Here is a 27,735-nt window from a genome sequence, read left to right on the forward strand (position 1 = left end):
CCAAATATGTACTAAATAGACCACACATAAATATGGTTAAAAAGGATTTGACTATGTCGGAAAATAGTGGGTTAATTTCGGGATATCAATAAATTCATTGAATATAGCGATAGTTTGAGATTTTATAGAAGATGCATGTAGATAGAGATGTGAATTATTTAGATTAAATCGAAAAATCAAATCAAATTGAATCGATTTTTAATTTGGATTGATTTTAGATTAAGAATTTAGTTTGTAAGTTGATTTATTAGTTTGATTTTGGAATTAGAAAAATAAAAATAAAAAATATATTTTTATATTTATATTATTAATTATATAAGTTTAGAATTAAGTTGAAGTTCACCACTTTGGTGTCTTTTTAGTTATTATCTTTCATTATGCTTTAGTTTAAACATCTATAATTGATTATTGATATACTTTTAAGTATTCTCTTTTAAGTTTTACTTGCGATTTATAGAAAATATGTTTAAGAGATTCAATATTATTACTTTTCTCCTTGTATATTTTCCTTTTCAAATTGTAACTATAACTTTAATTTGTTATTAATTATTGACATAACTGAATCGATAAAAAGCCAAATCGGAAAAAAAAATCAAGTTTATTTCAATTCGAATTGTGTTACACTTTTTCAAAATTGAAAAACCCAAATCGAATAATATAAAATCAAACCAAAAAATTGAATGGACCAAAAATTTCTCGTGAATACAAAATTTCTCCTTTTTTTTGTTTTCTTTTTTAATAAAATTTAATGGACCAAAAATTGATTAGAAATTAAGTTAAATAGGACACACAAAACTTTAAAAACTAACCACCTGATTTTACCTACACAGAGAAATAATTGGACCTCCTGAAAGTGTTTTTAGCCAAAATCATCCTTAAACTATTACCCAAAACTTAAACTACATCCTTAAAGTGTTATTCTGTAATGACCCGTAAAATTGTTTTTGGAAATTATCATAAAAATTATCATTTTACCCCTTTTGATAATTGCATGAGTCAATTTTGATCAATCGGTGGAGTTGGTTTGGTTTTTGAGCTATTTGTTAATTACGATTGTTTAGGTGGGTGATTTTTAAATAATTAATTTTAATTGGTGACTAATGGGCTAAGACCATAACTTATTTAATACCATATATGACCCATATTTTAGAATAAGTTAATTGAGGTTTAACAATTTATGATATAATTTGGTAAACCCAGAAGAAAAAAAGAAACCCTTGCGGCATCTATTTCAGGTAAGAATTTTCGTGATTATTACTTTTAGAAAGAGTCAATGTTGTTCACTGTTTAGGTTTAATCATTAAAGCACTCTGTTTATGTGTCTTTTGGTTAATAATTCTCATTCCTTAGTTTATTTTTTTGTTTGTTTGTTAGTTGTTAGTCCATATTTTTGTTGAGGAAAAGAAATTGAGATGCTGCTACTTGAATTCTGTAGGAAATTATATCATATTGGTAGAACATTGTGAGTAATGATTAGGTAATGATTATACGCTAATTATAGGGGGTTGCGATAACATAGAATGAATCATTGGTTTGGGAGTAAGGTTCCACAATCTGCACGTCATCTACTAAGCTGTCGATGGAACGAGTTGGTCTTTTGCTTTTTTTCTTTTCATAGTTATTACATTATAATTCAAGCTTTGCTATATTGAGATAAATAATTAAATATAATGGTATAAAATTATATGAATATCATTAGGTTGATGATATATGGAGAACATTGAAAGAGTTGACATGTTATTGGCATCAAGATTAGGAATTTGATTATAGATTTGAGTGAATTTTTGGGTCTAGGCTAGACAAAAAGTAATGTGGGTGTTTTTAGTTTCAAAACCTTATTGTGATTATTAATGTGAATAGATTGCTTTGAGTTGGAAGTTCAACGAAAGGGGAAGGCTCAAGTCCCGGGGTAAATTCTTATTTGATTCAGGCAAGTGGATTTCTAAACCCTTGTTAAGTGTATGGAATTCGTGTATTTCCTTGTAATATGTGTTTGGGGGTAATGAGACTTAGTGATGGGTTGACTTGTCCACATTGATTAATTCTAATGATGAATAAGGGGTAATAAAAGGCAATGTGCTTAATTGTTTGTGATGTGTTGAGAATGGTTTGAAAGGTTTGTTGAATCATTGTTGATGTCGTATCATGATTGTGTTGTTGTGAATTGTGCAATGTTATGAAAATGGTCATCTCCTCATTATTTGTGTGAACATGTTATTTGTATTGTTCTGAGACATGGTTGTGACAAGTGTTACGTGAATTGAGAAAAAATAAGAAATTAAAGAGGATGTACCATTTCGATGGACGTATCGCATGCCGCAATGGATACTATATTTCGAGGGACGTGTCGCTCGCCGCGATAGATACTATATTTCGAGGGACGTATCGCGCGTCGCGATGGTTACTATTATCGAGAGTCGTATCGCGCGCCGTGATGGATGCATGGACAGATATGTCCCCCATGGGTCCCAGACCGAGAGACAGTGGGTGTGTATCACTAGGTCAGACATGCATCACTATACTTGACATTGCATTCCATTGCATTGCACATATTTATCATTAGTGAACTTGATATCGTGTTTTGCTGATCTTGTGAGTGCCTTTCTGTGGAACTTTGATTGGTGAATATTGAGCTTGTTGTTGAGGATATGTAATTGTTAGAGTGTTGTTGAGATATATGCTATCTGAATTGTGAACTGTTAGGTTGGGCTGGTTTTAAGCAGGTTGTAGTCGTGGAGATTGTAATTGACGAATATTGAGCTTGTTGTTGAAAATATGTGATTGTTAGAATGTTGTTGTTGAGATATGTGCTATGTGAATTGTGAACTGTTAGGTTGGGCTGATTTTATGCATGTTGTAGTTGTGGAGGTTCGGTTGGGGTGTAAGGAGTACTCGTATTCTATCCCCTTAGCTTGTGTTTAGAGGTTTACTTGCTGAGTACCGCGTGGTTTGGTACTCACCCCTTGCTACTACATATTTTTTTTGTAGGTTACTAGCCCGAACCTTTGTGATATATTCTCTTCTTTTCCGAGGCTTCTTGGAGATTTGTGAGGTAGTTGTTTGTCAACTCACCAGACCTTCTTACTCCTATTTATGATCTTGTTCTATTCTAGAAACAATGTCATTTTAGACTTGTGTTTTCTTTTGAATCCATTGTAATACTTTAGAGTATTGAACACGTGACAACCAGATTTTGGAGGTATTTTTTAGTTGATTATAAAATTTCCGCATTTTATTATAATGGTTGAGTTTTAGGCTGACTTGTCTTAGTGGGATAAGACGAGTGCCATCACATCCATTTTTGGGTCGTGACATATTCTTAGCATATAACATCCTCCAAATATTTAAAAGTGAACGATTTTCATCCTTCTACTTGAATCTATCAGAAAATTAATAGATCCCACAAAAATTAAGTCATCCCTTCGTAATTATTATTCTTAGATACGTCAAAAATACTATCGTGAACTTTTTCGGTAATTGAGTTTAGCATTATGCAAAAAAATTTAATTTGACTATTTTTTTTCCATGTAATTTGATATTAAAAATATTATTAGATGAATATGTTTCTTCTCAATTGAATATGCTAGAACCGGCGTTTGTTGGAGACTTCCGCTTCTAATAATGTAGAATGAAATTCAAATGCGAGACATAATCGATATTTTGATCACTCCAATATCATATTGGCCCAAAATTTATTGATCTAAATACAGTTTGGCTTTGAAAAAGATAAAGATAATTAAGTTTCAGCTTCTTTTCGTTACTAATTGAGAAAAAGAGCAAATCATGTATCCTCACACCTTCCAAACATTTTTTGTTTCAGTATGCAATGGTGTCTAAGATTTTCAATATTTTTTTAGAAACTTCTTATAAAGGAAGATGAAATTATGTAGGAAAACTTTTGTTGATATTCACGTAAATTGCTTATGTTTTTATAGGATCCTTTAGTTTTTTAACGATATCTAACATAAGGATGAAAAATGTTCAATTTTAAATACTTGAAGGATGTTTTCTGCTAAGAATGATACTTTAAAAATATATATTTTTTTAAAATAAAATTTCGTCTGATGTTTGGTGTCCACATTAGAGTCAAATTAAATACGAATTTACGTCGAAAAAATTTAATATTAAGGGGTAAACTGGTGCCTAACAAAGGCGATTTCGTATCGAAGGTGTCACGACCCGAGCCTAAACCCTGGGCGGGACTGGCACTCGAAGACCATTGCTGGCCTCAAGCGAACCTTTGGCCTGACTTACTAACTCAACAGAAGACTCAACTCATCACATACACATTTATGAAGTAACTAGAATGTTATAAAGGAACATTCAACTAGCCTTTAAGGCAAACTCAAGTCTTTAACATATGAAATGAAAAGTAAAGACAACTGAATTAACGAACTGACTGCCTGTTTGTCTGTGAAGCCTTTAAACAACTGAGATGGATGTCGGGACAAGACCCACGACATCCTAACAACTGATATAACTGAAAGGTAATGAAATCCTCCGGAAGCAAGGAGGCTCACCATAGCTAACTCGAACCTCGGATGTATCAACGAAGCTCCTGTTGATGATCCTGAATACCTATGTTTGCATCATGAGGAGATGCATGCCAAATGGATCAGTACGTGGAATGTACGAGCATGTAAGGGGAATTCTAAAGCATAACATAAGCTTGAAAAGAATCTGAAAGAAACTGAAGATCTTACCTGGCTCAACTCAATTCAACATAACTGAACTCATTTCAGTATAGAGCAGTTTAAAATAAGTGCAATATAAAGAAAAGGAAAACTGTTTAAAACATGATGTCAACTCATAATCATAAATTCATAAAAAACATACCATGTTCTCTCTCAAAGTCTACTTGTGCAATGCATGAATGAAGTCCCATACCCTCATTCATACTAAGCAGAACCCCTTGAGGAACCATGCAATTACTGTTGTGGGAGTTTCTCTAACTGACAACCACTACTATAAGTTTAAGTGGTGATACATCACTTTACCTCACGCTGTTAAGGCCGTCCGATACCCTGCCAAAGATATAGTACCTAACTGACTTAGTGGATCCACTAATCTATGCGAAAATGGTTCATCTAAAAAGTATGACCCATGGCTACATGGTTTTCATGGAGACTTGAGTTAATATGACCTCGCATCCCCACATCGGTGCTCAATAATACTCCCAAAATATAGTTAGCTCATATGTTTGAAAAAAACAAAACTCTTTCTTTGGTTTGAGATAATTACTCAAAACTTAGCTTAAAAGCTCTCTTGGAATCAATGTTCCCTTTTCTTGCTCAAAACTCATTTGGAAATCTCAGTTTCCTTTCATCTTAAATGTGAAAACATTTACTCTTGGAAATACTTAGTTCCCATATATCATTTTAAAGAAAATGAACTTTACTCTTACTCTTTACTCAACTTCAAAGATTAAGTCTTAAAACAAAGTTTAAACATTTGTAAAAGACTTCTTAAAATATGGTTCATGCCGAATGATGGACATGAACGACTCAATGCAAGGTTTTCAATAACCATAGATAAAACTCAATACTTGGAACTCAAGAACTTCAATGATACTACTCATCTCAAGATTTTTCGACTTATAGTGTTCATGCGGAATTATGGGCATGAAATATTCAACTCAAGTACTCAAAGATGCTTCTCAAAAGGGATTAGGAACTCAACACTTAAAGGCTTCGAACTTGAAGATACGACTTCTCTGAAATATGCTCAACTTACGAAGTTCATGCGAAATTATGGGCATGCAACAACTCGACTCGATGATCTACATAACTATATGAAACTCATGTATACGACTCTTCTTATTCTCTGACTTACTTCCTCAAAACTTACTTCAAATCGATAGTTGATCTCAAAGGATTCACAATTGAACTCAAAGGCTCTCTTGAACTCTACTTTTAACTCTCTCTTGAATGTAAATTATGAATTCAAGAGTTATGGTTCATGATATGAAAGATCTCATGATGAAAAAATAGACTCATGAATACATTCTCCTCACTCTCATGCTCACTTACTTGAGTCTTGAAACAAGTTACTAGAAGTTGTAGAAGACTCCACAAAAGGACTCAAATGGACTCTCTCAAAATGATAGGAGGAACTCTCAAGACTTAACTCTTAACATTACCTTGAATTTGAATTATGAATTCAAGGTTATGATCATGTTATGAATGATTTCTAGGTGTTTGGAAGTATTTTAAAGTGATTAGAATCAAAAGGAGTGAAGGTACACTTAAAAAAGACACAAACGGGACAACCAACGGAAAATGAGTGGGGGCAGGCGACCCTGGCGTGTTCTGGGCGCGGGGAACCAGCCCCTAACTTCAGAGACTGCATATGGGCGCGCTGCCCCAGCCCCTTGTGCGCATCTAGGGCGCGCCGCGCCAGCCTCTCCCCAGGCAAAGTTTCGACGAATTTCGTCTCTTGTTTTCTGATCCTAAATCTCTTTTAATAGATTTCTTTTCTCATATTTTTCTTAGATTCAATCTCCCAACCTAAGTACACACTAATCCACTCAAAACAACACTCAAAACAATCACTTTAATCTCAAGATAACAAAATAAGATTTAGAATGAACTTCAAGAACACCTATTAAGAACTTAAATCCTTCAACTTTTTGAGAATGAAACTTCGCTGAAAATAATATGTTTGGCGTGTGAGTGAACAAACTCAACACTATGGAATCTTACATACCTCTTAGGGATCAAACCCATGGCGAAAATCCGCAACAACTCTCAAGAACGTCGACGAACGCCTTCATCCTTTCTCTTTTCTCCTCTTCTCTCTTCTTCTTTTCTCTTCTTGAACTCTCAACTAAAACCCTAGGCGTAAACTAGGATTATAAAACTTAAACCAATCAGATTATACCCCTATAATATTACTAAAAAGGATTTAAATATGATTGGGTAAGGAAAAGACCAAAATACCCCTCTAAAACCCGGTTTTACTTTCCTTAAGTGGACAACCTAACTTCAAATGACCATATCTCACTCATCCGACCTCGAAACTTAGCAAACTCGGTGGCGTTGGAAAGATAATTCAAAGGTATTTCCTACGGTATCTGATATCACACCTAACTCATCTTGAGATGGAAGTTATCATCGTTTGAACTCAACCCAAAACTCATACTTAAGCATAACTTGTAAAATTTCAAATTTTTCTATTTGCAATTTAATTTTTTTTCGAACTCAGGGTGCTACATCTAGTGAAATTAATACTTAAGAAATTTTAATTCCTTGGTAAAATTCTACTCACAATGAAGGATGGTTCAAGTCTTAGCTCAAAAAATATCTGGGGTGTTACAATATCTCCCCCATGGGATCATTCGTCCTCGAATGACGACTGGACTGGGTATGAAACGGGTTACTCTTACTAAGGTCTGAGGCTAATGGCACGCTTTCACTATATTCAAGTTTAACCTAAATCCTTAAGTTCAGATTCTATACTTCTCTACAGGGAATCTCATCTCAAACTATTACTCTTTACCACCATATTCAATCTTAGTACTCTAACAACTCCATGGACTCCTACTAACTAGCTCCTTCATATCCAACTAAGGGTTCTCATTTAACTATTTCTCTTAGTAAAACATAATCCTCTTCTTTCTCATTGTTAATAACCTTAGATGGAATTTTTCACACCATCACTAACACGATAAGAACATCAACCTCCTCGTTTTAACATCACTCTATTACTAAAAGGACCTCTAAAAATATATCCCCCAAACTCTTTGAATTCATTACCATCTTAATCTCAAACACTTGACTCGATTTCTCATCTTGTTATCTCCCCCTTAGGTCTAAAGCTAACACTTGAAGGCTATGGACCTATTCCACATTGACAACTCAATTATGCTATCTAGGCACACATGGAACATTATAACTTAATTGGAACCTCTTCTGGTAACATACCATCTTGGCACACCTCTTAATGCTCTTGTTACTCTTGTGACTTAGCCACACTTCGCTGCCCTTATCTAAAGGTTTGGGTCTCTCACTTGTACTACGTACATTCATTGCATAAATATCTCAACTCCTCACCTACTCTATGTCAAGTCTACTAGATCAAATCTCAAGACTATACTAACATCGTCACCCTCATGTTGTCATTCATTGGATCATGACACTCATCTCAAATTCAAGCTTAATGTTCATTATTAAACCCGAATATCAATACGATTGCTCTTTTATATACTATACCTCATTACTTGATTAGTTCTATAACCTTATGAACATCATGACCCTCTCAAACAAATCATAAGCCTAGCTTAGATCTATCACTTTATGAATGCTTATACGCTTCTATTCAACACTTACACTTGGTCATTACCTACACAATGACACTTCATCACAAGCTCCTTTCTAGGTACAACACATTCTACTTCTTATGATGGAGTATTCACAACTCATCACTTCTTAGTCTACCTATAAGGGAAAACTCCTCATCAATAATTTACTGGATGCGTGATTATAATAACATAGCTTGCCTCATCACTATCTCCCTTTCTAAGATTACTAAACCTCTGCATACTTTCCTCTAACTCTGGGCTCTTTCACTATTACTGCTCATGATCTCGTAACTCATGTTACCTTTTGGGGTGGAAATATTACCCAAGCTCTAAACATACCTCTTCATAAGGATTTCAGCTGAAACAAGGCTTAAGAAAAAGAGTACAACTCGTTTTTAGCTCAAACGCACGATTCATATAATTATGGGTGCATTCCTCTGAAACTGAACACTTAACTTACTCTTGGGCTTCTCTCAAGCCCCTTTGGAGTCTCATGACTTCCTCAAAACTCTTGCTAAGAACAACTCATCGACAAAGAACTGACTCTACTGTTCAACCACCTCTAGTATGATGGGTAGTCGAAGGGATAAACGAACACACGACTTAGAATAAGTCTCTATGACATAACTCTATTGCCCGATTAAGGTTATGAAAGAAAGGAAAATTTTCTTAAATGACTGCAGTCTCTCATTTATAGAAGTAGGGCCCTCACAACTATAAATAAGATCTTACTTGACACACTTTCATAGACACCCTAGGACATTTGAACTCTGTGCTCTAATACCAAGTTTGTCACGACCCGAGCCTACATCCTGGGCAGGACTGGCACTCGAAGACCATTGCTGGCCTCAAGCGAACCCTTGGCTAACTTACTAACTCAACGGAAGACTTAACTCATCACATACACATTTATGAAGTAACTAGAATGTTATAAAGGAACATTCAACTAGCCTTTAAGGCAAACTCAAGTCTTTAACATATGAAATGAAAAGTAAAGACAATTGAATTAACTAACTGACTGCATGTCTGTCTATGAAGCCTCTAAACAACTGAGATGGATGTCAGGACAAGACCCACGACATCCTAACAACTGATATAACTGAAAGGTAATGAAATCCTCCGGAAGCAAGGAGGCTCACCATAGCTAACTCGAACTCTCGGATGTATCAACGAAGCTCATGTTGATGATCCTGCATACATGTGTCTGCATCATGAGAAGATGCAGGCCAAATGGCTCAGTACGTGGAATGTACGAGCATGCAAGGGGAATTCTAAAGCATAACATAAGCTTGAAAATAATCTGAAAGAAACTGAAGAACTGACTTGGCTCAACTCAACTTAACATAACTGAACTCATTTAAATATAAAGCAGTTTAAAACAAGTGCAATATAAAGAAAATGAAAACTGTTTAAAACATGATGTCAACTCATAATCATAAATTCATAAAAGACATACCATGCTCTCTCTCAAAGTCTACTTGTGCAATGTATAAATGAAGTCTCATACCCCCATTCATACTACGTAGAACCCTTTGAGGAACCATGCAATTACTGTTGTGGAGTTTTTCTAACCGACAACCACCACTATAAGTTTAAGTGGTGATACAACACTTTACCTCACGCTGCCAAGGCCGTCCTATACCCTGTCAAAGATATATGACCTAACTGACTTAGTGGATCCACTAATTTATGCGGAAAGGGTTCATATAAAAAGTATGACCCCTTTCTACCCATGATGGCTACATGGTTTTCATGGAAACTTGAGTTAATATGAACTCGCATCCCCACATCGGTGCTCAATAATACTCCCAAAATATACTTAGCTCATGTGTTTGAAAAAAACAAAACTCTTTCTCTGGTTTGAGATAATTAGTTAAAACTTAGCTTAAAAGCTGTCTTGGAATCAATGTTCCCTTTTCTTGCTCAAAACTCTTTTGGAAATCTCAGCTTCCTTTCATCTTAAATGTGAAAACATTTACTCTTGGGAATACTTAGTTCCTGTATATCATTTTTAAGAAAATGAACTTTACTCTTACTTTTTACTCAACTTCAAAGCTTAAGTCTTATAACAAAGTTTAAACATTTGTAAAAGACTTCTTAAAATATGGTTCATGCCGAATGATGGACATGAACGACTTAATGCAAGGTTTTCAATAGCCATGGATAGAACTCAATACTTGGAACTTAAGAACTTCAATGATATTACTCATCTCAAGATTTTTCGATTTATAGTGTTCATGCGGAATTATGGGCATGAAATATTCAACTCAAGTACTCAAAGATGCTTCTCAAAAAGGATTATGAACTCAACACTTAAAGGCTTCGAACTTGAAGATACGACTTCTCTGAAAGATGCTCAACTAACGAAGTTCATGCGAATTTATGGGCATGCAACAACTCGACTTGATGGTCTACATAACTATATGGAACTCATGTATATGACTCTTCTTATTCTCTGACTTATTTCCTCAAAACTTACTTCAAATCGATAGTTGATCTCAAATGATTCACAATTGAACTCAAAGTCTCTCTTGAACTCTACTTTTAACTCTCTCTTGAATGTGAATTATGAATTCAAGAGTTATGGTTCATGATATGAAAGATCTCATGATGACAAAATAGACTCATGAATACGTTCTCCTCTCTCTCATGCTCACTTACTTGAGTCTTGAAACAAGTTATTCGAAGTTGTAGAAGACTCTACAAAAGGACTCTTTCAAAATGATCGGAGGAACTCTCAAGACTTAGCTCTTAACTTTACCTTGAATTTGAATTATGAATTCAAGGTTATGATCATGTTATGAATGATTTCTAGGTGTTTGGAAGTATTTTAAAGTGATTAGAATCAAAGGGAGTGAAGGTACACTTAAAAAGGACACAAACGGGACAACCGACGGAAAATGAGTGGGGGCAGGCGACCCTAGCGCGTTCTGGGCGCGGGGCACCAGCCCCTAACTTCAGAGACTGCATATGGGCGCGCTGCCCCAGCCCCTTGGGTGCATCTGGGGCGCGCCGCGCCAGCCTCTCCCCAGGCAAAGTTTCGACGAATTTCGTCTCTTGTTTTCTAACCCTAAATCTCTTTTAATAGATTTCTTTTCTCATGTTTTCCTTAGATTCAATCTCCCAACCTAAGTACACACTAATCCACTCAAAACAACACTTAAAACAATCACTTTAATCTCAAGATAACAAAATAAGATTTAGAATGAACTTCAAGAACACCTATTAAGAACTTAAATCCTTCAACTTTTTGAGAATGAAACTTCGCTGAAAATAATATGTTTGGCGTGTGCGTGAACAAACTCAACACTATGGAAGCTTACATACCTCTTAGGGATCAAACCCATGGCGAAAATCCGCAACAACTCTTAAGAATGTCGACGAACGCCTTCATCCTTTCTCTTTTCTCCTCTTTTCTCTTCTTGAACTCTCAACTAAAACCCTAGGCGTAAACTAGGATTATAAAACTTAACCTAATCAGATTATACCCCTAAAATATTACTAAAAACAAATTAAATCTGATTGGGTAAGGAAAAGACCAAAATACCCCTCTAAAACCCGATTTGACTTTCCTTAACTGGACAACCTAACTTCATTCATCCGACCTCGAAACTTAGCAAACTCGGTGGCGTTGGAAAGATAATTCAAAGGTATTTCCTACGGTATCTGGTACCACACCTAAATCATCTTGAGATGGAAGGTATGGTCGTTTGAAGTCGACCCAAAACTCATACTTAAGCATAACTTGCAAAATTTCAGATTTTGCTATTTCCAATTTAATTCTTTTTCGAACTCAAGGTGCTACATCTAGTGAACTTAACACTTAAAAAATTTTAATTCCTCAGTAAAATCCTACTCACAACGAAGGATGGTTCAAGTCTTAGCTCAAAAGTTTTCTGAGGTGTTACAGAAGGAGACTCAAACCAGTCTCCCAAAACCTCTGATTAAGGATGAAAGAGTACTTACCGCTTTACTACCATCCTCGTACTTTTAGGCAGTGTATCAAGGTCCACACTTATATTTTGTTTTCTCATTCGATAATGTTCGATATTTGTATTGCGATATAATTAAACTTGAATTTGTGTCGAAAAAATCATATCGAAAATAGGTGTTTGATATCTATAATAGGATACAATTAAATTTGAATTTACGCAAAAAAAAAAACTTTATATTAAGGGACGACTCTTAAAAATAAAATACGATTTTGTGCTTAGACGAGGTGATTGATTCGATTCTTCACGACTATATATACATGATTATTGGTTTAAATTTATTATCCAAACAATCTCTTCTGGTTAGAAATAAAATTTATATCTAACAAGTTATGAGCTCTTTACAAATAATGAACATTACATGTGAGATATTATGATGTAAGCATATAAACTTGTTCCCGCTAAAAAAAGTTATTTATGTTTCTATATGAGTTAACAAAATATACCAAACAGGATCAATCAATATATCTTCTTGCGTTCACAAATAAATTCTACTATTTGACCAAAAAAAAAACAAATGTTTTCCACATAACCAACAAATACAGGGAATCTCTACCAATTTAAGATAATCTTATTTAAATTAGTTTTATGCATGGATTGTGTAAAAAAATAGATTATTTAGGTAGATAGAATAATGATTTGAACTTTATGAATTTGGATTAAATTTTCAAAATGATAATATAAGGGGGTTAATAATTGAATCTTATAAATTGTATTTTTTTACATATTTGAATATAAATAGAGAATTTGACCATCGATTCGGCGAAACTACATGCATCGACTTCAAGTTTATTCCTCCTTTATGGGTAGTAATTCTCAAGGTTTAATGTCATGTTTATGACATCCTTTGGTATTCCTCAATGTAATCCTATAAATAGTGGCATTGAAAATGATGTTGAGCAGTGGCGGAGCTATAATTTTGTCTAAGAGGTGTCAAAATATAAAGAAATAAAATCGTGTAGAAGTCAAGGAGTGTCAATATTTAATATGTATACATAAAAAAAACTAATTCTAACTACACAATGTAATTTTCTAGCGAAGGGGTATCAGTCAACGACGCTCAACTACATGTGGCTTTGCCACTGATGTTGAATACACTTGAAAGAAAGAAAATTAGTTTATATTGTTCCTCTTGTCTTATACTCTTCTTGTCTTCATCTTTATATTGCTCTTTATTCTTAAGTTTTACAACACATAAACTCTTCTTGAATTTTAATCAATAAAAAAATATAAAATAACAAAAAAAATGAGAGGTTGTTAGGATGTCATACAAAGTATGTATGGAACTTTTTAGAACAATATGTTTGATTGGAGAATGATCTCATAAAATTAATTAGTGATCTTTTTCTTGTAATTAGAGTTATAAATGCTACTTTTTTATTTTAGGGTTAACTGTTTGCTTCCACTCTTTGCTTTTATTACCCTTGACTTTGAGGTAAATTAATGATCTAAACATTAGGTAAAGAGTTATAATCAAACTATATTAATTGTTGGATCAAGTGATGCCTCTTCCAACCATTTTTTTTTTTTGCCTATATATACATTGGGAGTTAAGTCCATGAGTTTCATAAATCAAATACTCTCATTTTCAATATATCACTACTTTTTTTTGTTTATACGTACATGATATTAATCATCTCATAAACAAGTATTTTGACAACTTAATTTTTGATTACCCTCATGGAACCTTTTCTAGAAGGAAAGACTATTTTCATTACTGGTGCCACTGGATTTCTTGCAAAGAGTACACTCTCTCTCTCTCTCTCTCTCTATATATATATATATATATATATCCATTCTTAATTTAATTTGTTTTTCTAATATGTAGTTCTCGTAGAGAAGATACTTCGAATTCAATCAAATGTGAGAAAATTATTCCTTCTTGTAAGAGCTTCAAATACAAAATCCGCCAAAAAACGTTTTAATGATGAGGTAAAGCATGTGTACTATTTTTTTTTAATTTAATTATTCGATACATTGCTTAGTTTATTTGAATTTTTTGATTTTTTATTTGGTATTTTATACTTATTTAGAGTTTGACCAATTTAAATTTATAGTACTTTTGTCCACTTCTAATTGTCATGATTTCCATTTTTAGAGTCTAAATATAACTATAAGAATCTTGACTAAAATTTTACGATGTATTTTTCATCATATTGATATGCAAAAAATTGCAATTATAGTACTTTTCGTATAGTTTTTGAATATCTAATTTTTTTGTTTAAAATATCGAATTAATGCAATCTAATTTTAACTTTGAAAATTAGCCAAATTGACTTTCGAAAAGCGCAACATGACAAATAAAAATGGACGAAGAGAGTGACATTTAAAAAATAAACACGTGAAAATATGAGGGATATAATGTCTTAATTATATTAATTTTCTTAATGAGGAAATGAAAAGACCCCTAAAAGTTGGACACATGAAGACAAGGAACATAATGTCTTAACTAAATTAGACTTGAGAGAGTAAATGGACCAAATAATAAGTTACAATAACCTAAGTCATTATAAAATAATGGATGTTAATTTTTTTCTTGTTGTAGCAAAATATCTTGGGCAATTTGTTTTTTTTTTCGTGTGTTTTTTTTCAGCTATTCGTTTGATTTTTTTTAATGTAAATAAATAGATGTTGAATCTTCTTAGCTTTTTTTGTGCGTCTTATTTCTTTAAATTTTGAATCTTCTTAATAAAAAATATTGACGGAATATTTTATGAGTTTTCACACAGGTTATGCAGACTGAATTGTTTAGTGTTCTAAGAGAAAAAATAGGTACAAATAACCTAAATTCTCTTATAGAAGAGAAAGTATTTCCAGTTGCTGGTGACATTTCATTTGAGGATTTTGGAATTGAAAATTCGGAGATGTTTAAAGAAATTGACATAATTATAAACTCAGCAGCAACTACTAGATTTGATGAGAGGTATATTTTCATATGATTAATGTATTTAATTTTAATTCAACCCATTAATTAATTGGTTTATTTCACTATGTTATTAACTATTTTTTCCCCTTGTAGATATGATATTGCAATGAATATTAATGTTCTAGGTGCCTTCAATGTCCTCAAGTTTGCTAAAAAATGTTCAAATGTGAAAATTCTTGTCCATGTATCCACTGGTTAGTTTTTAAATCTTACAAACTTCTTTTTAATAATTTACAACAAGTTCTAAGAGTATTTTTATTATGTATCTTACAAACTTTATATTCAATCAAATATTATCATATAAACGTTGTCTGTCACATGCAATGTAGCATATGTTTGTGGGGAAGGTGAAGGAGTAATACCAGAAAAATCATTTGTTTTGGGAGAAACACTCAACAAAAACACAAAATTAGAGATTGATGTGGAGAGGAAAGTGATAGAGGAAAAACTCAAAGAACTTGAAGATCAAAACTTGACTACAAAGGAAGTGACAATAGCCATGAGAGATCTAGGCATTCAAAGGTTGGATGATTTAACTTATATAAATAGATATTGCAAAAAAAAAAAATTACGCTATCAATATATTTTAACATGTTGTATATGCTTTATTTGTTAAGTTGTTCATTAATTTTGCTTACTATTATAGGCGGATTACATATGTTATTGTCATAGATGATCTAATAATGTAAATATTCTTTCGTACTGTCAGTGTACAAAAAGTTATATTCAGTTACATATTATACATTGTCAATGTAAGAAAGAAAATAAAATTCACAATTAAATTTCTTGAAGTATATTTACAGATAAACCTCCTTAAAAAGTTAAAGTTTTAAATTTGTAATTTTGAAAAATGATAAATTATCTGCTATAAAAGATAAAAGATAATCCGATACTATAAAAAAAATTATGCTAAAGATGTATATAACTTAAACTATTATTTTTATTACATTAACATAGCTCTTATGTTTGGTGTTTTTAGGGCAATTTTGCATGGGTGGCCAAACACATATTCCTTTACAAAGGCAATGGGAGAGATGCTTTTAGGACACTATAAGGAAGATCTACAACTTGTTATAATACGTCCTACGATTATTACTAGCACTTATAAAGAGCCATTTCCGGGATGGATTGAAGGAGTGAAGTAAGTAAATCATCAGAATTCGTAAATTCAAAATTATGATCGATATACACATTATTATACCACTAATAAAAAATTATTTTTACTCAAATTTTTGAAATAATTAAAATAAAGTACAACATTTATTTAATTAATTAGAAGTGATTCATGATCTCTAGCTTATATATTATGTATATAATTTTGCAATTGCAGAACAGTGGATTCCTTTATTTTAGCATATGGTAAAGGAGTAATGAATTTTTGCTTTGGTGACCCAAATACAATACTTGATATGGTATCTCCTCTCTTTGTTTTAATGTATTTATATATATGTGCGTGTGTGAATATCTCTTCCTAATTTTTGACTTCTTCAATTACAGATTCCAGGTGATATGGTAGTGAACTCGATACTTGCCTCAATTATAGCACATATTGGAAATGATCAATATTACCCTTCTCAAGAATTAATATATCATATAAGTTCTTCGAAAATAAATCCCATAAAATCTTTAGATATTCAATCGTTTTTATTTCATTACTTCACAAAAAATCCATGGATGAACAAAGATGGAAAAATAATCAAAGTGGGGAAGCATACACTATTTAGCAGCATGGATAACTTTCGAAAATACATTTCAACCTATTATTGGCCATTGTTAAAGGTTTGTTTTTTTTAGCATAGTAATATTTTTCATCTTGATACAAATAAGCTTCGCTGTGAAACTTGTCTTTATGCAAATTTCATATCGAAATGAGACTGAAAAGTTAGAGGTCATAAAAAAATGAATTCACTATAAAAGTTAAAAAATGATTATTTCATAAAGTTGACCAATATATACGAGTTTATAGTTAATAATTAATTAATAGTTATTATTTACAATGATACTAATGGTGCTTAATTAATTTCATATGTTTGTAGATAGTAGAGTTGGCAAATGTATTATCATGGCGTCGTTTTGACAAAACCTACAAGGATTTGAAAAGGAAGATTGATATGGCTATACGATTATCTGAACTATACAAACCTTACTTGCTTTTCCATGGAAGGTATGTCAATCTTCATATTATTTTTTTTAAAATCCCAATTAATTTCTTCATTTCAGTATATGTGACACACTTACTTTTATTTTTTAATTAGTTAAAAAGAAATGATACAATTTTATACTTGAAAAAGATTAACTTTATTATTTGATCTGAATGAGAAACTATTATAACCACACAAATATTATGGTATATATTTAGTGTTCCATATATTTAAGGCGATAAATTTCAAAAAAATTATAGCAATGCAAATGAGATGCAATGCTTAAGACAAGGAGTGAAAAATCTTAAGGGAAACTTATGAAAATTCCACTACTTTAGGAGCTAATTACTTAGACACTATTTGGTTTGAAATATTACGGATCTTACCAGATTTTGGTGCGTCCAGATACGTCCAGATACATGATGCCAAAATTAGGTGTAATTTATTCTACATACACTATATTCAAGTGGATTCACATGTATCTGGATACATAACAAATCTCACTTGCTTCCCTCTTATCCCGCTCGCCAGTCTCCCTTTTGTATCTAATATCGCAGATACATGTGAATCACACCAGATACATACATATAATGTATCTAGTGTGATTCACATGTATTTGAGATACATGACTATCTCACCCGCCCCTCCCTATCTCGCTTGCTTCTCCCTATTTAAGTATATCTAATAGCAAAAATTCATGTATCTAAATTTATCTTCCTCAATATATAACGATAAACTCCTAATTAATGGTACAATACACAACTATTTAAAAATATAAATAGAACTATAAAATATAGTATGAATATATATATCTAATAAGGTCTAAGTTGCTCAGACTCTCCAAAATTGTTGCCGCACCCGTGTCAGATCCTCCTAAAATGCATTACTTTTGAAGGATCCAACACTCACACGATGACATTTTTGAAGAGTCCGAGAATAAGATAATTTCTCCAAAAACTAAATCATGAAAATATGATGAGGCCCAACATAACATGTAAGTTTGGGCTCATTAATAGCACATCCATTTATTAACTAAGTTTGTCTTAGCCTGCCAATTCAACCCATCTAAAAGTTGAGTTTATTTTAGTAAAAATTAGGCAAATGACATAGTATAAGAAATAAATTACTTCCTTTCTCTACTCTTTTATTAATTACCAAAAATTTCTTTTTTTAGTGTTTTTCGGATACATAATATAGCAGTGTGGATACTTAATAGTGCGGATACTTTAATTAATAACGGGCGGATACTTAAATTATTAAGTTGTTAGCAGCACAAATACTTAATTAACGGGCGGATGCATAATATAGCAGCGCGGATACTTTAATTAATAACGGGCGGATACTTAAATTATTAAGTTGTTAGCAGCACAGATACTTAATTAACGGGCGGATGCATAATATAGCAGCACGGATACTTTAATTAATAACGGGCGGATACTTAAATTAATAAAGTATCCGGTTAAGTTGAATTGGGGGAAAATAAGGGATTTTTGTATTTTAGTAAAAGAGTAGGGAAATATTGAGAATAGGTAAAGAAGTGTTGTGTATTTAAGTAATTTTTCCCTTATTTTATTTAAATATATAGTCCAAATCGAACCATGAAAACTTGTCAAAAATTTGGTAAGATTGATCAAGTTGGATTGTCACCCAATATTTAGCCCATCTTAACCTAATACATATTAGCCCATGTGACATTTTAGCAAATCAAGACTTATTTATTTTTTATTAACTCAATCAATTTTAATTCGTTTAAACTCAACCTACTCACCCCTTTGACACTCTTATTTAAGTCATAAATTTCAAAAATTATACTTCTAATTTCTAAACTTATTTTTAATCAGCTTTGATGATGCTAATACTGAGAAATTGAGAATGGCAATGAAAGAACACAAGATGGATGATGTGCTCAACTTTGATCCAAGTTGCATTAATTGGGAAGATTATTTCATGAACACTCACCTTCCTGGAGCTGTTAATCACATTTTCTAGGGATTATATATATTAATTAATTCTTCTTCAGCATATTATATAAGAATGATATATTGTTTGCAATAAAAAAATGTTCTAAAAAAGTATTAGTGTGGTTTTCCTGCCTTTTTTTTAAAAATGTATAAAGATGAATTGTTCATCCTTCATGTAACTCAAGGAGGTTTGGACAAATATTCATTTTTTTTCTCTTATTTGTATAGCCTTTCTAATTTTGTGATTAATACAAAGATTGGGCTTACACCCAACTCCATCAACACTATGGTTTAAGAAATTTTTATCATTAATAAATTATTTTCTCTATTCACTTTTATGTGTCCACTATTTTAAAAATAAATTTTCGTTTTTATTTGTTACTTTTAACATATTAAGAAAAAACAATTTTTTTTCTTCATATTTTACGCTTAGCAGTTGTTATTTATTTCCCAAATTATTTTATAAGATCTAATATTAAACATCAATTAATAGGGATAATATGATAAAATAGTCATATTAATTTATTTATTTTTAATAAGCGTACTAAAAATCAACGGAGTAATATAATTTGGTATGAATACTAAATGCAAATTTATTATTATTGCTGGTTGCTTAAAAGCAAAAGTACTTCTATGAAATAGCTTTTCCATCCTATCTGGTCCCTACCAATAGATTTAATAGGAATTACATACTATAATTGAATGGGTTAACTGTGGATATAATAATATTACATTTTATTAGAATAATAGAAACAAATATTAAAAGAATGACCATACAAAAAAGAGATATTAATTAATCAAAAAAAGAGATATTAATTTCCCTCGTATCGAGAGCCATGTTCTTGAATATCAATTTAGGGAGCCGCTGGGAGAGGAGATCAATACAAAAAAGAGATATTAATTAATCAAAGGTCCCTTAATTATTATTTTTATAAAGTTAAGGGGAGCTTAAGTTCGACCTATTGTTCCAATAGCTGCTTCACAAAAATTAAGGTTCTGATAAAAACTATACAAATTTTGCACAAATTTACAAGTCCAGCGCTATAAATAAAATTAGCTATAACATCTCAACTGGATCAGTTCTATACAAAATAAGTCTTCCTCTGCTATGCCGGCTGAGGGACTTTATTTGTATGAGATCAAGTTTGTAAGGTTCAATGACTATCGATGGTAGGTGAGAATGTGCAAAAATAAATAACCCTTTATTTGTAATACTCCATTTTGCCAAGGCATCTGTAACTTGGTTGGATTCTCCGTAACAATGTCTAACCTCACATGTAATAGTATTTGAAATATTTCGAATACGAGTAATGATATTCTTCATTGCCAAGGGATATTGTAACCCTACCATTTAGACCATTTACCTCTATGATCTCTACAAATGCCTCTAGTTCCAGCTCTTCCAATGGCATTCTTGTTTCCATCAATATTAATCTTCAACAAATTTTTAGGGGCTTAAGCTATTTAACCACAATTCATTCAATTTTGGAAATAAGGTCAGTAATATGTTGATAGTTAGAAATAATTCTGCCAACTTAATAGAAATAAGACCTAATACAATTTCTTACTGAAGAAAGATGTGAAGAACCACTTATTTAAAATCTCAATTCAAAATCCGAATTATTTTTAGTAGTCATCTTTTTTATTTAAATAATTATATTAGTAGTTATCCTAAAATCCTTATTGGTTATGTATTTCTCCATATTAGTAACTTTTAGTTGAAACACTCACTAATTTTATATGAAAAAAGTAAATAAAAGCAATATGAAAACAAATTTGGCATTTAGGATTTAGCCCAAGTCTATGCTAATTAATTAATTAATTATTGGGTTACACATTGAGTAAAGCAATATGAAAACAAATTTGGCATTTAGGATTTAGCCCAAGTCTATGCTAATTAATTAATTAATTATTGGGTTACACATTGAGTATTGTGAGCTAGCTAGAAAGAGAGCTTTAGTTGGGCCAAACCTTTGGTACAATTGAACCCTTCTTAATTATAGAGTTAGCTTAAGAAATTAATATGGACTATATAACAATTGCTTGTCAACTTGTAAAAAAAATAAAAGGAGTTTGGCATATACAAAAAATGAAAAATTACCTAAATACGCATCTTATTTTGCCTCTAAAGTTTCCTACCATTAAAAAAAATAATTCAAAAATCCCCTCTTAAATACATCACTCTCCTCTCCCTGATACATCCCTATCGATCCCCCCTCTCGGATACATACCTCCCATCTCGGATGCATCCCTCACCTATGTAATGTCTGTTGATGTATTCAGAAGTCCAGTGATGTATCCGGATGTCCTATCCCCTCTCTGATACATCCTTCACCTATGTATCCGGATGTCTACTGATGTATCCGAAGTTCATAAATTTTAAGGGATTTTTGTAATTTAATTTGAAAAAGAGTAGGGAAATAATGATTAGCTCTTAACACTATCGAATTTTGGTAAATTATACAAAAAAAGAAAATTCATAAATTGAGTCCCACACTATCATTTTGCCATCTCTATATACTTATTTTATTGGATTTTCAAAAAAATTTCATACAATATGATACTATTCATTTTAGACCAAATAATCCCACGTGATTTTCTTCCTATATACATTTAGGCCTAGGGTGAATCTATAACATAAATTCCTTAAAATTAGAAGCCTCCCCTAATCTTAAATTAGCTAGTATTAATCTTCTAGTTTTTTTGCCTATATATAGATGAGTACATGGATTCATAATATCATATATCATTTTAAATATAATTATTTACAATTGTAGAATTTAGCTTCCCAAGTTTTACACTATTTTTTTCCTAACAATTTCTATACAATGGAATTATCTAAATTTGAACCATTTCTAGTAGGCAAGACTATTCTCATTACTGGAGCCACTGGATTCCTTGCAAAAAGTACATACACACACTCTCTCTCCATATATATATATATATATATATAAATAAATATATTCATTGATTTCATATATATCCCTTGTGTTTTTTTTTTTAACGTAGTTTTAGTGGAGAAGATACTTAGAGTTCAACCGGACGTGAAAAAATTATTCCTTCTGCTAAGAGCTTCAGACATCAAATCAGCCCGAAAACGCTTCAATGATGAGGTATTCACTACAACAAAAATAACTTTTAGCGGAAATAAATAGACACATTAATAAAGAGTGTTAAAGTATTTATCGGTATTAGTTAAGTGTCATTAGATCCAATGTCGCTAAAGGCTTTAGGGACATATACAAAGAGTGTTGATTGCTGCTAAAAATACATATTTAGCGGGAATTGAGTTATTGTCGTTAATTAATTGCTGCTAAAAATCATTTTTTTTATGTAGTGATTAAACATGTTATTCTTTTTGATAAAATTAAAATAAATCACATATAAAAAAACAAATATTCTAAATTATCCAATCTTATGAAGCATAAATGATTTGATGGGATTTAATTTTAAAAAAAATTGACTTGCCAATTTTATTCACAGATTTTGCAGGCTGAATTGTTTAATGTTCTAAGAGAAAAAATAGGTACAAATAACTTAAATGCTCTGGTAGAAGAAAAGGTATTTCCAATTGCTGGTGATATTTCAATTGAGGATTTTGGAATTGAAAACTCAGAGATGAAAGATGAGATGTTAAAAGAAATTGACATTATCATACACTCAGCTGCAACTACTAGATTTGATGAGAGGTATTCATATTAATTATCATATTTAAGCGGCAGAATATATCGACAATTCCTTATATATATGGACGATGTCAGTAAATTTCATTTAGTTATTTGAATTAGGTTGTGTTCCAATTGAGCACTTCAACATATGAATAAGAAGACTTCCCGTTCTAATTTTGAAATACAATTATGTGTGTTCTCAAACGTCTATTATGTAGTTAAATTATTACCTATATAAATCATGATACCTTCTTTAATTACACACATCAGCCGCAATTGAAACATACATGAGGTTTTACATGTTATTGATTGGCTAATGTGTATAATTAAAAGGAGTGATATATTTGAATTGGTTATAACTTATCTACATAATGGACACTTGAGAACACGTGCAAATATTTTTGTGCAATTTGAGCCAGAAGTGTCTAATAGAAAAACTTTATAATATGCTCAAATGCTTAATCAGAACAAACATAGCTCAAATTTTTAAATGAAATTATCTGAGAAATTTAAGAGGTTATCGATATATTCCTTGATTTTAATGCAAGAAATTTTGATTTATTTCCCTATGTTTAGTTTCACTAGTATCTTTTTTTTTCCTTCTTGTAGATATGATATTGCAATGAATATCAATGTGCTTGGTGCCTCCAATGTCCTCAAGTTTGCTAAAAGATGTGCAAATGTGAAAATTCTTGTTCATGTATCCACTGGTCAGCTATTTATATGATACTCATTTTGGAAGTATATTCTGCACCACTTTTTTAACACGAATATATCTGCTTTAAATTACAAAGTTAAAAGTATATTTGTCTCTTTTTTCCTACTAGCTAGGAGAATAAATAAATTGAGTGTATAGTTAAATATTGAGATAATAGTCAAAAACACACCTGCAGTATCACGTTTTGTAAGTTTCATACCTAATCTATCATGTGTTTGTGTTTCTGACCTGAACATCACTGAGTATTATTAAAAACACACTTCAAAACTGACTAGACCAATTGTTTAAATATATTCATCAAAAAAGTGCGTGACAACTTAATTTGCTTATAAAATTTCATCCTATGAAAACTGACTCATTAATTTTGAAGTGTGTTTTGATGAACAGTTAGTAATAGTTCAAGTAGAAAACGTAATCACCTAATAGTTTAGATAGAAAATTCGCAAAAGAGTGATACTTCGAATATGTTTTCGACTATTATCTCAATATTTGACTGTAAATTCAATTTATTTATTGTATATTATATCAACTCAAGATCTGCCACTACACTGCTAGTTTTGGTAAATCTTTATTACTAGCATAATTTTGAGACAATTAAATATGTCATCTTTTATGTATTGTTTGTCTCACAGCTTATGTTGGTGGGGAAGGGGAAGGTGTTATATCAGAAAAATCATTCAACTTTGGTGATTACTACATAGACATTGATGTGGAGAGGAAAGTGATAGAGGACAAACTTAAGGAACTTGAAGCTCAAAATTTGACATCAAAGGAAGTGACAATGGCCATGAGAAACCTAGGCAATCAAAGGTTAGTTGAATTTTTTAATCATAAAGACAGGGGCGGACTCAGTTTGAGCGAAGGGGTGTCAAGCCACGATACTTCTTGTACATGTCTAAGGGGTGGAGACTAGGGCTACGAGGGTGAAGGGTGAGAAGATGAGGTGTGTTGATCTGTATAGGGAAGACATCATCAATGTGGAATACGTGAAACTTATTTTCCTATTTTTCACTTAGATAGTCATGTTCTTCCTTTTCAAGAAACTTATTTTTCAAATTTTAACCAACCAACGAAACATAAAAAAAGTTGAAAGATACTCGAGTAATATTTTCTTTCATACCAAACATACAATGTCATGACATGCTAAGGGTTTTCATGTTTCAAAATTCTTATTTCCTTTATACTTCATGTACAATCAAACATGTTCCCGTAAAATGAAACGAGGGAATATTTCTATAAAGAAGAATATTTTATTTTAAATTTGATGCCTAGTCAAACAAGTTCATGCTTATATTACATCAACATGACTATTGATCATTTAGGGCAAGGTTACATGGATGGCCAAACACTTATTCCTTCACAAAAGCAATGGGAGAGATGATGTTAGGACACTTGAAAGAGAATCTACAACTTGTCATAATACGTCCAACGATTATCACTAGCACTTATAAAGAGCCATTTCCAGGATGGATTGAAGGCCTGAAGTAAGTTTGTAAAATTGATATACTTTTCTATCTCAATTTATGTGACAAGCTTCAGATTTTGAGAGTCAAACTTATTTACAGTCAAATTTGAACTTTTTGACTTGAGAAATTCAAACTATGCCACATAAATTGGGACAAAAAAGTACTTTTTTAGCTTGTTAATTAGCATCTTTTCACTATCTTCAGTAATTCAACTCTTATATTTGTATATATTATAACTAATTTGCAATTGCAGAACATTGGATACCTTTATGTTGATATATGGTAAAGGTATATTAAATGTCTTTCTTGGTGACCCAAACACAAATGCTGACCTGGTATGTCCTTTCTATACTTGTTCAAAAACATTTAATACGATAAAGTTATTTTCGTGTGATCTATATGTCATGCGTTTGAGCCGTGGAAACAGTCATTGATACTTACATATTTTGTCACAATCGTCATGAAATTGTAATGACTTATAGATTCCAGGTGACATGGTAGTAAACTCAATCCTTGCAACAATTGTAGCACATGGAAATAATAAATCACATCAAAATCACTTCATATATAACATCAGTTCATCTAAAGGAAATCCCTTGAAACTTGATGAAATGAAACTTTACACATTTCATTACTTCACCAAAAATCCATGGATTGACAAAGATGGAAACATCATCAAAGTGAAGGACATCACATTTTTAAGCTGCATGGACAGCTTTCAAGCATACATTTCAAGATATTATTGGCCCTTGTTAAAGGTGCGTAACGTTCTAATTTTATCGGATATTCCTAAAGAAATCTCTTGTTAAAGGTTTCTTTTCAATATAAAGTTTTTAATTTTCTCTTTTTAACCATATATGATAACTGTTCTCGCTCACCTCCCTCCCATCTCGCTCACTACTCTCTTATTTTGCTTGTGTATCTGGTATCCTATATTCATGCGAATCACACCAGATATATCTAGTATGTAACTAGTGTGATTCACATGTATCTAGGATACATAGACAAATTTCACTCGCCCCCTCCTGTTCTCGCTCACCTCCCTAGACCCTATTTCAATGTATCTGGTAGCAAATATATTCATCTAGGTGTATCTGACTTAAAATATGGTATGAAATTATTAATTAGTGAGATAAAATTTAATCATCTCAAACTATAAGGAGAACTAGTAAATATGGTAGAAATATTTATATAATTAGGTAGTTTCTCCTTATTTAATGATAATAAAATTATACTTTCACAATAACACTACTTTTTTTTTTGGTAATAATAACACTTATAACTTGTTCTCTCATATGTTTTAGGTACTACAATTGGTAAATGTATTGACATGGTATTATCTTATTGATGGAACCTACACAAATTTGAAAAGGAAGATTGATAGGGCCATACGTCTATCTGAACTCTACAAACCTTACTTGATTTTTCATGGAAGGTATGTGCACATTATGATTTTTAAGAGTTAAGTTATACGTATTGCCTATCGTCATCAGTGTAAATAATTTTTTAAATCACACTATCAGATGTCTACATGATAGCCAGCCTCCTTAAAATGTAGGATTGGAATCTTGAAAATAAGAATAAAGATATGTGTGATAATTAAAAATTATGTATATTGTCAGTGCATATATTTACTTAAGTACTTATATCAATTGTCGTTGTAAAAGATACTTTACACTATCAAATCATCTAGAAGTTATAAGCCTCTTTTGTTTAACATTTTGTGATCTGTAATCTTGAAAATAAGAAAACCAGAATACGTACTACAATATGCTAATTAGTTGATCTGATAGTGTAAAAGTTTCTTACACTAACGATCTATATTTTTTATACTTTATTCAGCTTTGATGATTCTAATACTCAAAGGTTGAGAATGGCAATGAAAGAGTACACGATGGATGATGTGCTCAATTTTGATCCAAGTTACATCAATTGGGAGGATTACTTCATGAATATTCACATCCCTGGGGTTGTGAAGCGATTAGCCTAACGATCATATTTTGAAGCTGTTAAAGACATAATTACGTAAATTAAACTATATTATTATAATAATTTTAACTAGTTTTGAGATCATGAAATAATTACGTGCTTTATTATAAGCTTCTTGTGTATTAGTTATTCTATCTACAATAAAATAGTTTCAACGAATTTCGTCACTAATTTATCTTTAAATAGCATGTTGCTAACATGACAATTCGTCATTAAATAAGATCAACAATTTTTTGTCGTTTAGGAACAAAAAATACTGTTGACACCCAATTTTGGACCTCCACGTTATAGATTAGTTACTGAGCTTCTTCATTTCGAACGAATAAAACAATTAGTTTTATAAAATCTCAAAAGAAAAATAATATAGTTTGCAAGTTATTTTAAATAGTTGTGTCATTTTTATAATTTTTAAATAATATATGTGTTTTATATAATTATGTATATAATTAGTATATTTTAAGAATATTTGAAAATCATCACAAAAGATTTTACATTTTAGTTAAATATTTTATTAATTTAATTTAGTTTAAATTATAGTTATAATTTTGAGTTAATTAGTTTTTAATTAAATTAAT

The 27,735-nt window shown here is 31.6% G+C and overlaps 2 protein-coding genes across 2 annotated transcripts; both read left to right on the plus strand.

Annotated features, from left to right (window-relative positions):
• The first annotated feature begins 13,964 nt into the window (after positions 1-13,964).
• Positions 13,965-19,347, plus strand: LOC125818132 (fatty acyl-CoA reductase 3-like). The gene is made up of 10 exons (XM_049497660.1): positions 13,965-14,035; positions 14,120-14,223; positions 15,021-15,214; positions 15,311-15,411; positions 15,547-15,739; positions 16,197-16,358; positions 16,548-16,629; positions 16,715-16,996; positions 17,254-17,381; positions 19,200-19,347. The coding sequence occupies exons 1-10, from the start codon at positions 13,972-13,974 to the stop codon at positions 19,345-19,347; spliced, it is 1,458 nt and encodes a 485-aa protein (XP_049353617.1). The 5' UTR covers positions 13,965-13,971.
• Positions 19,348-22,147: 2,800 nt separating this feature from the next.
• LOC125818169 (fatty acyl-CoA reductase 1-like) lies at positions 22,148-27,226 on the plus strand. The gene is made up of 10 exons (XM_049497709.1): positions 22,148-22,226; positions 22,329-22,432; positions 22,803-23,008; positions 23,597-23,697; positions 24,338-24,515; positions 25,028-25,189; positions 25,425-25,506; positions 25,654-25,929; positions 26,476-26,606; positions 27,014-27,226. The coding sequence occupies exons 1-10, from the start codon at positions 22,148-22,150 to the stop codon at positions 27,159-27,161; spliced, it is 1,467 nt and encodes a 488-aa protein (XP_049353666.1). The 3' UTR covers positions 27,162-27,226.
• The last annotated feature ends 509 nt before the right edge of the window (positions 27,227-27,735 follow it).

Source organism: Solanum verrucosum, unplaced genomic scaffold (assembly GCF_900185275.1).
Source record: "Solanum verrucosum unplaced genomic scaffold, falcon-dt-bn FXZP01000253.1, whole genome shotgun sequence".
Classification (NCBI taxonomy): Eukaryota; Viridiplantae; Streptophyta; class Magnoliopsida; order Solanales; family Solanaceae; genus Solanum; species Solanum verrucosum.